The sequence below is a fragment of the Anguilla rostrata genome, chromosome 1, assembly GCF_018555375.3.
Source record: "Anguilla rostrata isolate EN2019 chromosome 1, ASM1855537v3, whole genome shotgun sequence".
Classification (NCBI taxonomy): Eukaryota; Metazoa; Chordata; class Actinopteri; order Anguilliformes; family Anguillidae; genus Anguilla; species Anguilla rostrata.
This window is the reverse complement of record NC_057933.1, coordinates 31038475-31054659: the sequence shown is the minus strand read 5'-3', so window position 1 is coordinate 31054659 and position 16185 is coordinate 31038475. Positions and strand designations below refer to the sequence as shown.

The following is a 16185-nucleotide window of genomic DNA, read 5'->3' as shown; positions in this document are numbered from 1 at the left end:
AATTTTTATATATGGTATAATGTTAAAATGTGAAAAGTTGTATTTTTTGACACATTTGAATATGGACATTATGGATCTTCATTTCACTACTATCAACTGATAGTTAACCACATTTAACATACAACACAGAAAAATAATTTCTTCAACAAAACTCGAGGAAAAAGTAAATACCCAAGCTTCAATAGCAAGTGTTGCCTGCTTTGGCTGAAAAACAACTTAATATAGGCTAATTAACGGTATCAGTCTCTTACTCAACTGGGAGGGTTTTTTTTACCCACGTTTTCTTTCATAACTACTTCAATAGTATGACGTTTGAGGGATTTTATGCATGTTCAGCCCAAATCAAGCATTTAAATAGGATTAAGATCCAGGCTTTGACTTGGTCATTCCATAACCCTCCTTTTATTCTTTTTAAGCTGTTCTGTTTTGTATTTAAGTGTTTTGTATCATTTTCCTGTTGAAAGATCCATTTTTGGTTCAGCTTCAGTTTTTTGATAGGTTATCCATCAAAATGATTAACTTCACAATTCTTGGAAATATCTCTAACCCCTTCCAGACTCATGTCATGACATTGTCATGAACCAGCTCAAAGTTCATACAAAATAAGGGAGACCACACAAGAAATCAGGAATTAAAGTAAACAGGTTTATTTAAGTAATAGTAAACCAAAAAAAAAAACACCAGCAAACAAAACCCTGTTAGCAGGGGAGAGAGAGAGAGAACTGTCATTCAGCCCTCTTATATAGCAATCAGGAGAAATTAATTCAGGTGTGGCTCCTCCTCCTGATACACCTCTGCCACTCTGCAATCAGGAGGAATTGATTCAGGTGTGGCTCATCCTCTTGACACACCTCCTACACAGGAACAGGATAAACAGGCAAAACACACACAAGGAGCCACAAGCAGAGTGGGAGGGGTCATCACAACATGAATAATCTTTCTTGTGAAGATCTCATGATGTTTTACCACAACCCTGTATGGATAATACCAATGGATAATACCAAATCAGAACAGGATTCTGAACTTTATTCAAGGCTCCAAGATTCTCTAATGATTTCTAATCATATGCATCTTGTTTTACATATGCCTTTTCATGGGATGGTAAAGGTTGGCCGTTACTTTTCTGCAGAAGGATATTGCATTTTATATAATACAATAATTTTTTTTTTTACATTCTTTATTTGTCAATATTATTAAAATGAAGACCTTACGGGGTCTAACAAACAAGACCTCATAAGGGGTACACTTCTCACAGAACTGTAAATACTGTCTGAATAAAATGCTTACATGAGGACGAGAATATTCTTTTATACTTGTTCCAGTATTTCAGATTATTGCAGATACCAATATTTTCAGTCCATTTGTCTTTCAAATATACATACTGTCATCTGCTGAGGTGAGTGTTTGTATATTTTAGACACAAGAGTTTTGTTCCTGTTATTTCTGAGAGATAAGGAGGGAAATGTTTGTTTTCCTCTTATTGCACAAATTAGTTGAAAGTACTGGTGCCATTTTTTAAAAAATATTCAAAAATCATAATTCCACACAAAAATACATAAAAACGCAAACATAATATTTTTGAAATAATATTTAAGAATACATTTCATTGTGCAATTCAAACAAAAATGGTCAGTTCTGTGAAAGATCTACATCTGCACTTCTCTTCAGCAGTCCTAAAATTAATTGCATTCTATGAAAGAATCTTTTTTGTTTCGTTTTCCCTCCATTTTATATAACAATGAAGACCCTGCACTGAAGACAAAAACAACTGAATTTAAATCATGTGAACCAGATAATATGAATCCCAGATACTGCGCTTCGTCCTGCCGATGATTGGCTGCTGATTGAAGTAGACTTACATTCACAGAATTGTCAGAGATGAAAAAAAAAATAGCCAGTCCCCTCTCTGCTCATATAGGTGGTGGTCCATGAGTGTAGCACAGTGTGGGGTGCAGATTTTGTACAAGGATTTTGGCAAGGGCATAGCTGTGGTCCTCCTGGGTTGGAGGCACCAAGCAAGCCAGACCGAGGAGGACAAGGAAGAAGAACTGGAGGGGCAGGGCGGTCCACAGCACACGCCGGAGGAAGGCCTGCCAATACCACGCAGAGCAGGAGGGGGCAGAACTGACACCTCTGTGAGTCCTGAGCACAAAAACAAACCATGGGACAGTAAGCTGGGTGAACTAGAGAATGATTGCCTTCTCTCAATCAGGTCTCCGGCCCTGAATATGGTTATATATGGTTACCAGCACATGGAAGACTGTTAAACAGGGATTAACATTGTTTTATAACAGCAATACCTAACAGTTGTATGTAGCTGTATTTTTCAAAATTCTGTGCATTTTGTCTACATACCTTTTAAAATGTTTTTGTTTGAACTGCAATGTGTAACCTTGAGTTTGAGCCTGAAAAGTGTGATCCCTTGTTGGTCGTTAGAGATTATGACTATATGCCTATTGAAAGACTAAGAAAGCTGTTAGCTGTTATATCAATGGTCTTAGAGGTTACTGGGTAGAGCAGGGTACCTGGGTTGTTGAGTACTGACTGTGGGTTCAGGCTGTGTTGAGCTGCCTTTACACTGTGGCTGTGTGCAAAGATGGAGAATGTTCAGTCCAAACAAATTCAGTCCAGACAAAAGCTAACAGCAAGGGAAACACAAAAACAAAGAACAATTGACAGAGCCAGTGCTGATTCTGTCAGCAGGGGGGCTTACTGACCTCCCAGCCACCTCCAATGTCTGGAGCACATTCCAGCTCCCCGATGACCCTGGTCAATTCCTTCAGAAGCCACTCAAGTCGGCCTCTGAAGTGGTGCTCCTTCTCCTCTGCCTCCAGGCAGTCCCCTGATTCTGTTTTGGTTAGCGGCCGGCAGGACGGGTCGCCTGGCAATTTAACCTTCAGTCGTAACTCCATCAACTCTGCATGGATTTGCTGCAGACCACAGAAAACAACCAGAAGCTCAGCTATGCTCAGCTTTTCGAGTGTCTTGGTCAGTAAATTTGCTACAAGAACAGGCTGGGCCTGGTAGTTGCAGGTTCCAGCTTAAGCCATTTTATTACTGGACAATGACAGTCTTGGGACACAGTTGGTATCATCCTGCCAAGCAAATCATGGTGTCACAGAATAAACCCATGCTAGAATATATTTATTGTGTTCTTTTTCATTTTATTCAACTCAATTTTGTTTGCATAGTGCTTTTTAGAGAAAGACACTGTCACAAAGACACTTTTCTACCGAAAAACTGTAAATACAACAATTGGACTTGGTTGAACCTGAGTCTCCAGAAACCATTGAGATAAGAAAACTTCCCAATAGGAAGAATAAGCATTCAACAGTGTCAGGTTTTATTATAATGAATTTATTATCTTTGGAATGTCTGGCCTGTGCTGTGAAGTCGTTTTGGCTACAGGCCATACAGAGATGAAGTTTGTTTCTATTTCATAATTACTCCCATAGAGTTATGTTTCAATATATTGGATCACTCCATTATGGTATTTGGCAGGATATGCTCTGAGGTAGAATTTCTTGATTAGTCCAGTGTACAGGTAAGCCTCCTTAAATAGCTATGGTAGCATTACTACTTCCTATTTGCTTTCTCAGCACATTCAGTATCTTTGGTAAGAGCTCTGTGTTTCTCTGTGCAGATGTATACTCGCAGCTATTCAATAGCCCAGAGCAGCTAGCTATCCAGCCTCTTCCTTCAGTGCTCTGCTGTTACTCCACTTTTTTGGCTTGTGCTACTTTATTTGGAGTTTGTCATTGCTATTTCTATTGCTATTTGGACAACAACACCTTGTGGCTAAGGAGGGTGGATCCTATCAGCCTACCTGATAGGTCTGTGGTTGGTGTTGGCTGCTTCTCCCAGTCTGAAGGACAAACTGGCAGAGGCTGGTGGAGCCTCCTTGGGCCCAGAGAACAGTTTTGAGGGATACAGGCTCTTATTCCATCTGTGGCCACCAAAATACTGAGTCATTCAAGTTACCACCATGGCTGAAAGCATGAGAGAAAGGCCCTGAGATCATAAATAGCTTCCCTTCTCTCCATGAGTGCTGTGAGGAGAGTAGGGCCACAAGAATGGCTAAGTGAGTTCTACTCCAGGATAGTCTAATCCTCAACCTCCATGGTCTGAACCATTTTCTAAAAGAGTTATCATTCAAAATCCTCTCCCCGGTTTGGGAGTTGTAGGTCCCCAAACTGGTCTCTGAGAGACTTATATTTATATGTTCCAGTTTACTCTTTACACAGAAAGTATCTGAGGTTTGTTTGAAGGGGAGGCCTACGAGTTCATAGTTCTGCCGTTTGGGCTCTCCCTGGCTAAAAGCTGATGAACACAGTTCTGGAACCTCTGACTTTGCTAGGAGTTCACGTGTTAAATTACCTGGATGATGGGCAAATTTGTAGTTAGGACATTGCTCAGTCCTGTTTAGTACAGACAGTCTTGCAGTTCTTGCTGTCTTTGCTTGATAGGGGCCTGGGAGTTCCCACAGTGACGGTATACCTCGCTGCTATCGTGGTGTGCCATGGGTGCAGAGAGACCATTAGGCAGTCACCCACTGATCTCCAAGTTCATAAAGGGAGTGAGACATTTGCGTCCCACAAAAACTTCCTCAGCGCCCAGCTAGGGTCTTGATATTATTCTAGCAGAACCTTCTATACCTCCCTTTGAGTCGCTGAATTCAGTGTCACTCAAACACCTTTCTATGAAAGTTGTAATTTCATTGGCTATTACACAAAGAAAGAGAGTGAGCTCCACACTCTTTCTATGAGCCCTGAATGTTTGTGGCTTGACCCAGACAGGTTGAGATATACCCTGCAACTTCTGAGAGATATGTGAACCAACCTTAGCTTTTATCCTCCTACTCCCCCTCCTAGTGTTCTGTGCCCAGTTAGGGCATTGAGCACTTATGCCACTCGGACACAGGTAATCTGAAATACTGACCAGCTTTTTGTTTGTAATGGGGAGGGGGGTTGACGAACAAAGGCTCTCACATTGGATTGTGGAAACCATTGAAACAACATACAGATCAGCCGAGTATCCTTTGTCATCTGCTGTAGTAGCACATTCTAAAATGGGTGTTGCCACCTCAAGGGCCATGTTTAGAGGTGTCCCCCTTTTGTTCCTCTGCCAATTGGGTGTTATCTAGACCTATACTAGGTACTATAGGGTTACCAACTGTGCTGGGGGTTGCACCTACCACTCAGAGAGTGGAGGACGTATCCCAGCAGTGACTGCCTTGAAGTAAGCCTTTTGCTCTTCCTGTGGCTTAGGGTTTTCTCAACTGGCTGATGCCTAGATCACAAATTGATCTGGTATTGTGATACCATAATAGCATGATCCAATACAGTGAAACATAAAGAAGATCACTGCTGTAACCACGGTTATGTGAACTAATTGGATCACTCAAATCCTTCTGGTTGTCTGAGGTGCCTCGAAAAGAGACAAGGAAGTAGTTGTGCTACCACGGTTATTTAAGGAGGTTGGCTGCAGCCATAGCACTACCAGTATCTCTTATCTGTCGGAACTATCTCTCTTGTAGTATTGTATGGAAAGTATACTGTAGTACTAATAAACTGGAAAGTGAGTATAGTAGTGGAATTCAAATGCAGCACCCTTTACATGATTATGGGTAGCACCCCAGTGACTTGAGTCACTAATGATGATTCCAAAATGACTGATCGAAGCAAAGATGAGGATTTTTTTGAGCTCTGCCGAATCTATATCACCTTGAACCTCCTGATGTGTAGCTCAGTGGTCTGGGGATTAGCTCTGACGTCCCACCCCCGAAGTTGGTCCAGCTCTGCCTCTGCCAGGCCAAGTCCCACCCATAATCTCTGTAGGTCATGAGAGTTCAGCTGTTGCCCCTGATTCAGGTCATGTTTCATGCAGAGCTCCTCAATTGACACCTGCTCTGGGGTCAGCTCCCAATGCTCGATCAAGTCTACATGACAACACAGCAATGTACATGTCTGAGCACCCCTACAGCATGGTCAAGTACTCAAGTAATAACACCTGCTGCTTGGCATGGTCACACCCACACACACGTGATCACATTTCCAGCACAGTTGCATATACTGACATGGTCAGAAATGTACTTGATCACACCAGTCTTGTGGATTGGTCTGGTCACATACATAATTGCTTGTATTTCAGATATGATTACATAGACCGATGTGGGCATATTCATGTATTTCTCTGTCACAAAATGATGTTTTACAGAAAAACAGGAAATATGAACATTTGGTAAGAACCCTGAAAAAACAGCATGCAGTTGCAAGAAAAATCTCAAAAAACAATAGGACATTTTAATTATATTTAATTTATTTCATTTGGAATGTTAGATCTGACCTAAACCGTGATCACGTGTCTGATATGGTTACATGAACCAACATCGACATATTTACATTCTTATTACTGTCCATAAAATTTAGATATGAAGATGTCTTTGACATGTTGGCTAAATTAAGAGAACTGCACCATAATACTGACAAAAGCAAAGAAAAACATTTAGTCAGCCTCTGTATCTACAGTATGCTACTTGTGGCTTCCTGCAGAATGTGGAGTAAAGAAGATCTACTCACCCGTGGTTCCTGACTCTGTACTAGTGGGGCAAACAAAATCAGACCAATCTGTTAAGTAGAGGTGACTGGTATGAAGGAACTTTTGCGGCTGCTGAACATACGTGTCCAGTGAGCCAACATAACCTGCAGAAAATAAAGATTAAAAAAGGGTTTCTGTGAGAAAGGTCATAGAATAGTGTTTCTGTGGTGGAATGAACAGTGGTAAATGGACTGCATTTATATAGCGCTTTTATCCAAAGCGCTTTTACAATTGATGCCTCTCATTCACCAGAGCAGTTATGGGTTAGATGTCTTGCTTGGACACTTTGACACGTCCAGGACGGGGTTTGAACCGGCAACCCTCCGACTGCCAGACAATCGGTCTTACGTCCTGAGCTATGTCGCCCCGCCAGTGCTTCTGTAGCAGCATGAACAGTGTTCTGTAGCTGGATGAATAATGTTTCTGTTGCAGGATGAACAGTGTTTATGTATTTGGATGAATAGTGTTTCTATGGCAGGATGATCAGTGTTTTTTTATGGCAGGATGAATAGTATTTCTGTTGCAGGATGAACAGTGTTTATGTATTTGGATGAATAGTGTTTCTATGGCAGGATGATCAGTGTTTTTGCAGCAGGATGAACAGTGTTTCTGTGGAAAGTGTGTAGTGGCCAGTCCCAGGAGAACCCCGTGGGCAGAAGAGTAAGTGGGCTGACCTGAGTGAAAAGCAGAGATGTGTGAAAGGTCATATTCATGGTCCCACTCCAGGGGAATGGAGTCCGCGCTGGCAGGACTTCCTCGTCCCGAATCCTCACCCTGCATGTGCAATACTGCGGAGGAAGCGGGCGAAGCCAGGCGATTGTCACTGACACATCCATTCCAAAGAAACTCGGCCAGCTCTTCTGACTCCTCCGGGTCAGAAAGGCCATGCTCATCCACTGCAAACTGGTGACCAGAGGGGGGTGCTCATGAGCTTCTTACACTGGCCTGAATTCAACATTTGTCCTTAACTTTACCTCAATCAATCAATCAGTCAATCAAATTTTATTTATATAGCGTATTTCACAGCAATTGTCACAATACGCTTCACAGACAACCCTAAACTAGGCCTCCACAGGAGCAAGCCTAAAGCAAGAGAGGCAACAGTACCTCATTGTTAAATATACGTGTTTGTGTCTTTCTTGGCAAACACAGTTTCAGTGTTTGGTAATCAGAAAAATTCACTTGCAGACATTTCACTTGAGGAAATGTCTGCATGTAAAAGGGTGAGAGTGCAAGCATGAGCCAAATAAAAAACATCTGATACAGCATTTGAGAGTGAGTGTGATTTACCGGCAGACCAATGAGCTTCTCCTGGTAACAATCCACACGGTTAAACACTTCCTTGCAGTATCTTTGCAGCTCAGCACACTCTTCCTCAATAACAGTGGCATCAAGGGGCTCACTCCTCTGAATCAGGAGCTTTCCCTGGTGGATGGTATCCTCAATCTTGCCTGCATTCAGAGAGATCTCTTCCTGCAATACCTAACAAAGCAGATGAGGAAAAGGATTTAATGGGGGTGGGAAATACGAGGAGTCTTAATACAGCATTCTATAAACACTGCATAGATAGACGGGACAAATGGCATTCAGAATCAATGGATATTATTATATTAACCACTTTGGCAGCCTCATAAATAGTACATCTATATAGCGGTACATATTAGCAGATGTCTGTTCAGGACAACACATGGGATTGAGTAAGTGATGAGAAACTGACATTTTTGGAAATTTTACAAGTGACGTCTACATATTTTAAGAAGCTATCAACTTTCCTTTATATTCTTATTTATCTTCCCAACGTATCACTTGGTGGTGATCTGTTATCAAGGAAGAAATATAGACAGATGTATATTCAGTGAAGCTATATTTATTTATTGCACAACAGAACCTTGTCAGGCTCATAGTGCCATAAGCTGACAAGTGAGGCTACTGGATAAGTATAATACACATATTCTGCATTGTATGTCCCACCTGGAACAGGGTAAATTTATCCTCTGGGTCACACTCGGAAAAATGTTCAATGTTGGTCAGCTGCAGGTCAATGGTGGTCACCCATATTAGGACTGCATCTCTGGCTGATTCAAACGCCTCCCTCACTCCTATGAACTCCTGCAAGACACAGAAGTTAGGACTTGGGGTTTAGCCCACGCCTTAAGATGAAGAAAAAGTGAACATGAGTGGACGTGAGATCAAACAAAAGCAGGAAATTCAGGCTAACGCCTCCTGGCTACTGAAAGAATGACCCTTTGTCTGGAATGTGGAATTGAAAAAACAGACACTGGCTTGGATGTGGTAGACAGGACATCAGAATTGCAAGCCAAGTGCGAAACAATGTGGAGCCCAAAGCAGAAATATTCTAATTTTAAGAATAAAGAGATTCCAAGTCAATCATGACCCATGGTCACTGAGAAGGGGCAATTGTGGATGAGCCAAGAGTTTACCAGCTGTATACCAGTTGCAATGTAAGATATTTACATTACATGTTTTGCATTTTTGAGATGTTCTTATCCAGAGCAATTTACACATCTTTTTTTACATAGTATCAATTTGTACAGCTGTAAAATGGTGAAGCAATTCATGTTAAGCACCATCCTCAAGAGTACAATGGCAGTGCTGTTCCTAGGAGCTGAACTGTATTCATTAAAGTGTATTTGTCCACTCATTTAATTGAGAATCGCTGTCCTGTAGCACAGTATTGACAGTAACATCTAAAACAGTCTGTGGGTTGCAGGCAGGTGCATTGAAAGCGAACACACACTTCAGATGTAATGTTTCATGGAGGCACAGTTAGAGAGTAACAACTGAAGTAAAAAAAACTGGGGAAAGGGGTGTTCTCATTACACCTTTCTGAAGCATTAACCACAGAAATATTCTGTACCCACTAAAGAAATGCACCCCCCTGGTGAACCTAATAAAAGAACTATCTCTGTCAAGTGCACAGATCTTTATTAAAAGCTAATTTCTGCATGAAAAAAACAAAAAAGTATACACAAATTAAAAGAACACGTCTGTATTAAAAGCCATATACGTGTCTTGATTTAAACTGTAGATGGACATGGAACATGGGTGCTCCTCTGCTGATTGGTACCTTGAGTCTATGCAGACCAGAGGCTACCATATCATTCAAGGCTTCCCAGCGTTGTTTCCCATCATGCACCATGTCCCGGAGCTGGCATGAGTCATCTGTGCGGTCCTCTCGCTCTAGATGCTGGTACTGTCTGATGATTATGTCCAGCTGGGTCACGTTCCCCTGCACCTGCTGTTCCAGGGCCTGTTACATACGCACACACGCACACATACACATAGTCCAACACAGCTTCATATCAACCTCAGTTAGTTCATTTTTCTGAACTGACACACTTTCTCGTATGTTTCACATGGAAAACATATTCATAACAATTGTGAATAATATTATGTAACAATCAGTACTTCTTTAACAGGGCTGAATTTAATCTCCTCACAACTTGGTCACTCATCCTAATAGCAAAATTACAAAAGCTGAGATTACAAAATTGAGATTACATGAGACATGTGGGAGGATCCAACTGCAAGTGGTAACTGACAATGCAATCCACTTGGCCCTGGTAATACCTTAAGCTTCTTAAGCTCCTGTTTGGCTGCAGTGTAGAGCAGCCCAGAGGAACTGGGCAAGGCAGCCATCTTCTCAGAGGCCTGAAGCCAGTCCTCAAAGCAGGAAAAGTCCTCCATGAACCTCTCCCACAAACTCCCAGTTTCCTTGATCCTGCAGGCACACAATCTTCTCATGAAGGTCCTGGCTAAACAGTGTCCCTTCTTTGTTCTTTTCCTCTCTAAAGCTTTTGTATTGGCTGTTTGCATGCTGTACGCTCATTCCGCTCATCACTGACATCACTACCTTGCCCTTGTTGTCTTTTTGCACTGTTAAAGCAGTAACTTTCTGTTTGTACATACATCATTTTTTAAGATTGCATGTTACAGCACCTGAGTTGTATTTTTATTTATTTTGTTTTATTCTATCTTAATTAACTCCTTATACATTTTTCCTCTTCACCATTTTTCCACAGTGGAAAGCAGACAGTTAAAAAACAGGCAGGGTTACAAACAGAGATGGGATCACAGTACAGAAAGTGCTATGGTGGGGAATCAAACCCTTAGCCACACAAGGGGGATTTGAATGTCGGTTGATAATTGGCCTTGCTACAGACTGTCACATGGTCTCCTTATTCAAGTTATTATACTGCACACGTAAATAACTTTTAAAAATTTTCTTGAAAATAATAACTTCTGTACAAGTCATAAATAAAATATGATCATTATGATAATCATGCAATGTCAAGATGGCATTTAAAAAAACAAGATGAAGGAGGGTTAGAGGGCTTACTTTCACTAATATTTTGAAATTTTGATTTCTCCAATCAGGTTTCATTCAATTGAAAATATTCCTGAATGCAAACCAGCCATCTCTTTAATCCCTATTTATGAAATACCCCTCTGGGTGATACAGTGAAAAGCTGCAGGGATTTAACACAGCTGCCAGAGCCTGCTTCTTACTGGTTTATTCTCTGTGCGGATGTCGCTTGAACAGTCCTCCATTGCTGCTCCAGGGTACGAGAGGCCTGCTGGATGGAGTCGAACTGGGTGTCAGTGTCACACACGTCACAGTCCTGCAGCATGGCCTCACAGAGACTCAGCACAGACTCCATGCCTGTGCTGTGCTCCTCGATGTCTCTCTGGATATCCTGTAAAAACGGATGGAAGGAGTCAGAGGTCAAGGTTCACAGACTCCATTGCTGGCACTGTGCCCCTCATTAACCTGCTGGAAATCCTGCTCAGGGGAAGGAGAAAGGTCAGGGGTCAGAGTCCCCATGCTTTTGCTGTGATCCTGCTGGGGATCCTCAGGGAGAGAGGGGTCTGAGTTCAGGGGTCACAGACACCATACCTGCATGGACATCCAGATTCAACAGGCTGGACATATACAAAACTCCTACTGTGTTCTTTTTGTTCTCTCTGCTTTTCCAGGACGTTCTGGTATTAAATTATATATAATTGTGGTTTCAAGCCCATTGGATAGAAACATTATTATTATTATTATTATTATTATTATTATTTTACTCCCACATTTTCACAATTTCTTGTGAGATAGTAAAAGATAGACTTGAACTCAGGCAGTCCAGTCGGGTTACTTGGAGGCTACATGCAATATAAACCCAATTGGCCTCTAGGTGGTGCAATAATTAAAGAACCAAATTTTTCCACCTTTAATATTGTCTCATATCTATTATCTGTCCATCTGATGCTCTCCTATATTATATACTGTACATATACAGTACTTAAAGGCATACTATGCTGGATTTTTACCTTGAAAAAATTATAAAATAACCATGCTGAGGCATATCTCTGATACACTGGAAATTTTTTTACACTTTTGCCACATTCGTGCTCCTTTACCTGTATTTGTTATTCTAAAATGTTACGGGAACGTTTCTGGAATGGCGCTATTTTCAGTGCCGGGGGTTGTTGCGGCTACAGAGCCTGTGGTTTGGGATAGGATTACCATAGAGGTTTTGTTACTAGCTAGTTACCTGCCCAGATAAAGTGAAGCAAATAAACAAGCTGGCAGGGCTCGTTCAAGAACTAGAGTTGCTTTTCCTCCGTGGCACCAGCTAGCTATGTTAGGTGGGCGGGGTTGAGGATAGACAAGGAGACTGCATAATATGAGTTTAAGAAAATAAATTTGATTGTCCGATGGATCTCTAGAATCTCTATCTGCAATAGTCCCAATAGATATGCTGTATAAAAAGAGGGGAGAGGGTAGGGGTCACAGAATCCATGGACTCATTCCAATTGCATATTTTCACTCCTTGCATCTCTTCCTCGTGTCCTTTCCTTGCACTTTAGTTCCACCCAACAGAGGACGCAAGTAAAGGACGCAAGGAAAATACAAGGACAAAAGAATCAAGGTCACATGTATTAGGCAAATGGAGGCCCTTTCTCAGTCAAGCATCACCAGTTTGAAGCCATGTCAATTACAGATGTGACAGACGGGGGAGGTCGATCAATTATACAATGTCACGTGTTCCAAAAAAAAAAATGCTTCCACAAAGGAAGCAATTGCATATCCTCACTGAAGCATTCTCTGCGAGCCTCCTCACTCCTCCAAGAACAATTTAACAGGTTGGAATGTCCTTAAAGATGGTGGACATTGACTGATTTCCAGGTCAGGCGAGGACTGAGGAGATGAGGATGGGTAAAATAAGAAACTGGAATGAAACCCATGTATGTGCTATGCTCCTATTCCTATGCTGTGCTCCTTAATGTCCCTCCATAAATCTTATACAAAATGAAGGGAGAGGTCAGAGGGCAAAGGACACAGGTCAAAAGTCACAAACTCCACAGAGATTCTATATACAGACTAAATAGTCAGGTATTTAGCAAGAGCTATGTTACTATACTACTTTCACCATTTTGAAATTTCAGCATTAAGATGTGCATGTGTATATAAGGCTGGCGTGTATGTTTGTGTTGTATATGTGCATGTGTGTGATTGTGTATGTGTGCACATGCGTCCCACCTGTTGTTGGCTTAGCTTCCTCTGGATCTCCTGGGAGTCGCAGGTATGATAGGTGATGGGGTCAGACAGCTTGGTCTCAATATGGGCCAGCCAGGACTGGAGGCTGCTCATGTTCTTCTCCAGTTGCTCCACAGCAATCAGTGTCTTCTGCAGCCTCTTCACCCTATCAGAAGGAGGTATCGTTAACACCTTCACCCTATCAGAAGGAGGCATTCTTAACACCTTCACCTTATCACAAGGAGGTATCATTGCTACAACACTCAATACTCCATATACCCTGTATTTATTTTATGAATTTGTATCTGTGATAAGAGATACATCATTCAATTCTATGTGTCCACAAACAGGTATTTATAAGTTCCAGATTATGTGGGGTTATCATTGTGGGGGTAAAAAAGTGCACTTCTGCATCAATCACCACCCATGCTCCCTCCCCTTCCATAGAACGGAACACACTAGGGCCCTGTAAACTGTTTCCAGGCTAGGGAATTTTTTTACATGTAGTGATTGTGGAAAAAATCAAGGGGGATGAGGGTAAATGCATTGGGGAATCAAATGTAGGCAGGGTATTTTGAGGACTTTTTTGGCGGCATAATCACTGCTCCCAGACTTCACCTGGCCCCATTGAGATTCAGCAAGTGCTGCCAGTGCTCACGAGTCCCCTCCGCATTGGGCTGGGTCTCGGAGGTCATGCCCTCCCGGCTGACCTGGGCCAAGCATGAGCCAACCCTCTCCAGCTTTCTCCTGTTCTCCAAAACCACCGCCATCTCCTCGTGGAAGTCCTGGTATAAGAAACGCAATGGGTGAGCAAGTCCTCTGCATGCCCTCACCTTCTCTAAAACTGTCTGTGCAGACAAAAAATAATGCTCTGATTTATTTGTAAGTCAAAGTGAGGTAAAAAATAAATTGATTTCATTCAGCCCATAGTCCAATAAGCATCCAAGCTATACATGTAGTTGGTGCAGAACCGAAAATACCATACAGATAAAAGACTGAAATAAAGTCAGCACTTTTACACTTACACTTTCACTGTACATTCGTGATATCTTTTTTCTTGCTCACAAAAGGACAAATAACAAAGATGTGCAGGGCGAAGGGAACATTATTAAGCCTGATGGTATCTTTGGATACACTTTGTAAATAAGTCTATGTATTGTCTGAAAGAGTTTGGTTCTGAAAGAGTTTTTCTGGGTGTGATTGTAGCATGATGGTTAAGAAACTGGCCTCGTAACCGAAACAGGGGTTGCGGGTTTGATTCCCAGGTAGAGCACTGCTGTTGTACCCTTGAGCAAGGTATTTAATCTGCACTGCTTCAGTATATATCCAGCTGCATAAATGAAGCTGCATAAATGAAGCAAAAGCTGTGTAAGTTGCTCTGCATAAGTGTGTCTGCTAAATGCCTGTAATGTAAAGAAGCAGCTCTGTGGCTGACAGGTATGTGAGGTCTTACATGCGATGTGCCTGGATTGCAGCTCCTACCTTGTTCAGTTTTTCAATCATTTCCTCTATGCTGATATCCCCCCACACCTCGCTCTCCATGTGGGTGACAATCACTCAGCTCAGTGTAGCCCAGGGTAAAACAGGGTGGAACAGCCCACTTGTTCAGTTACTCACTAGGAGCTTGCAAACAGAGGGGAGACGGGGAGGGCTGACTAACCACACACAGAGACACACAGAAAAACAGAAAGGGAAAGATAGAGAGATATACACTCTGTGAAGCAGACAGAATCACACACATGCACAGACATACTAAGAAACAGAAACACACAGAGAAACAAAAATCACAATGAGAAATGTGTGGAAGTTTAGCGAAACACAACAACAAAAAAGAAAAGCTGGTGCAGAAATAAAAACTCACGGACACACACAAGGATGCATAAAAAGGCACTACCAACACTAAATTATATGCACAAACATCAAATAAATGTCATCTCACGAGAGGTGTATTCAGACAAAAAGAAAGAATGTTCTAGATATAAGTTTATGGTATGACAGCAGCACTTCTTAAACAAAATAAATAGGTCAGTTACTAAAAGAGTGTCAACCCTGCATGACTCAATAACCCAGTTTTGTCTGAACACAACCTTACTATTTCGGCTGCTATATATTGTATAATTAACACATTTCATTGTTACTAATTACTTACTTAATATTAGTTTGACGACAAATAGAGGATGTTGACTGCTTACCTGCACTAAGAGTTTTCTGCCATAAATTCAAGAGCTGCAGGCTTCCTGTGGTCTACTGGCTTCTGCAGCACACCGGATGCTGCACAAACGGGTTAGTTGACTTGCAGAAGGCCTCACTTTGCATAAAGGTTTCTGTTTACCTCAGCAGCACTTTGAATGCTTTGCTTGTCTTAAAGGAACTGTGCCAATGCTGGTGAATCACAGCACTACTGGAGTGATATATACTAGCTAGTGATGCATAGACAAAGCATCAGATTCCCAGCCTCTGGTGATGTCTATGGGCTGCAGACTGCAGGCTGTCATCGTATGCAAAAGATTTGCAACCGAGTACAAAATATGACCACTTCCTTAAAGATCTGAAATTGCATGTTTTCTTGAATCTCTAAGTGAAAACAAGTTTAAAAAAGAACATTAAATGCACAATTACTATTTATTTTCTGAATTAAATAAAACCATAAATGTGGCATGTGCAAAGGTTTGGGCATCCTTCCTGTTGATCCATGAATACTTTTGCTTTCTTCTTCTTAAAAATGGTCTTAAAACTTGATTGACATGTTCAGCCTTAAATTAACGCAGGTAACAGTTCCAGAGTAATAAATACTCTGACCCTTTTAAATTCCCAGTGTTATGCTTACTCTCAACAACCATGGGCTCTACTAAGCAGCTGACTGAGGACTTGAAAATGACGATATCTGACTCTTACAAAGCAGTGGAGGCTATAAGAAGATAAACTATATGACCAAAAATATCTGGACACCCCTTTGTCTGGGGCTGTTTTTCATGGTTAGGGCTAGGCCCCTTAGTTCCAGTAAAGCCAGATCTTAATGTTACAGCATGCAATCACATTCT

The 16185-nt window shown here is 41.6% G+C and overlaps 1 protein-coding gene across 2 annotated transcripts; it reads right to left on the bottom strand.

The window, feature by feature from the left end:
* Nucleotides 1-624: 624 nt before the first annotated feature.
* On the bottom strand, nucleotides 625-16185 carry LOC135254395 (nesprin-1-like). Of its 2 annotated transcripts, none has more exons than XM_064334499.1 (15): nucleotides 15337-16185; nucleotides 14627-14896; nucleotides 13763-13929; nucleotides 13148-13310; nucleotides 11128-11315; nucleotides 10189-10339; nucleotides 9686-9868; nucleotides 8569-8706; nucleotides 7888-8079; nucleotides 7272-7500; nucleotides 6579-6701; nucleotides 5724-5938; nucleotides 2718-2930; nucleotides 2526-2584; nucleotides 625-2142 (listed from the first exon to the last, which is right to left on the bottom strand). In XM_064334499.1, the coding sequence occupies exons 2-15, from the start codon at nucleotides 14684-14686 to the stop codon at nucleotides 1911-1913; spliced, it is 2313 nt and encodes a 770-aa protein (XP_064190569.1). In that variant the 5' UTR covers nucleotides 14687-14896; nucleotides 15337-16185; the 3' UTR covers nucleotides 625-1910. The 2 variants fall into 2 exon arrangements, with proteins under 2 accessions (XP_064190569.1, XP_064190577.1); XM_064334507.1 differs by having other exon boundaries at nucleotides 14627-14767.

Excerpts from the sequence above, each read along its gene's own strand:
- LOC135254395 (XM_064334499.1), bottom strand. The coding sequence starts at position 14,686 with ATGGAGAGCGAGGTGTGGGGGGATATCAGCATAGAGGAAATGATTGAA. Across the intron at positions 9,869-10,188 it reads AGGAGCTTAAGAAGCTTAAG|GCCCTGGAACAGCAGGTGCA; the intron begins GTATTACCAGGG and ends CGTATGTAACAG. Across the intron at positions 6,702-7,271 it reads CATCTCTGCTTTTCACTCAG|GTTATGTTGGCTCACTGGAC; the intron begins GTCAGCCCACTT and ends TATTTTCTGCAG.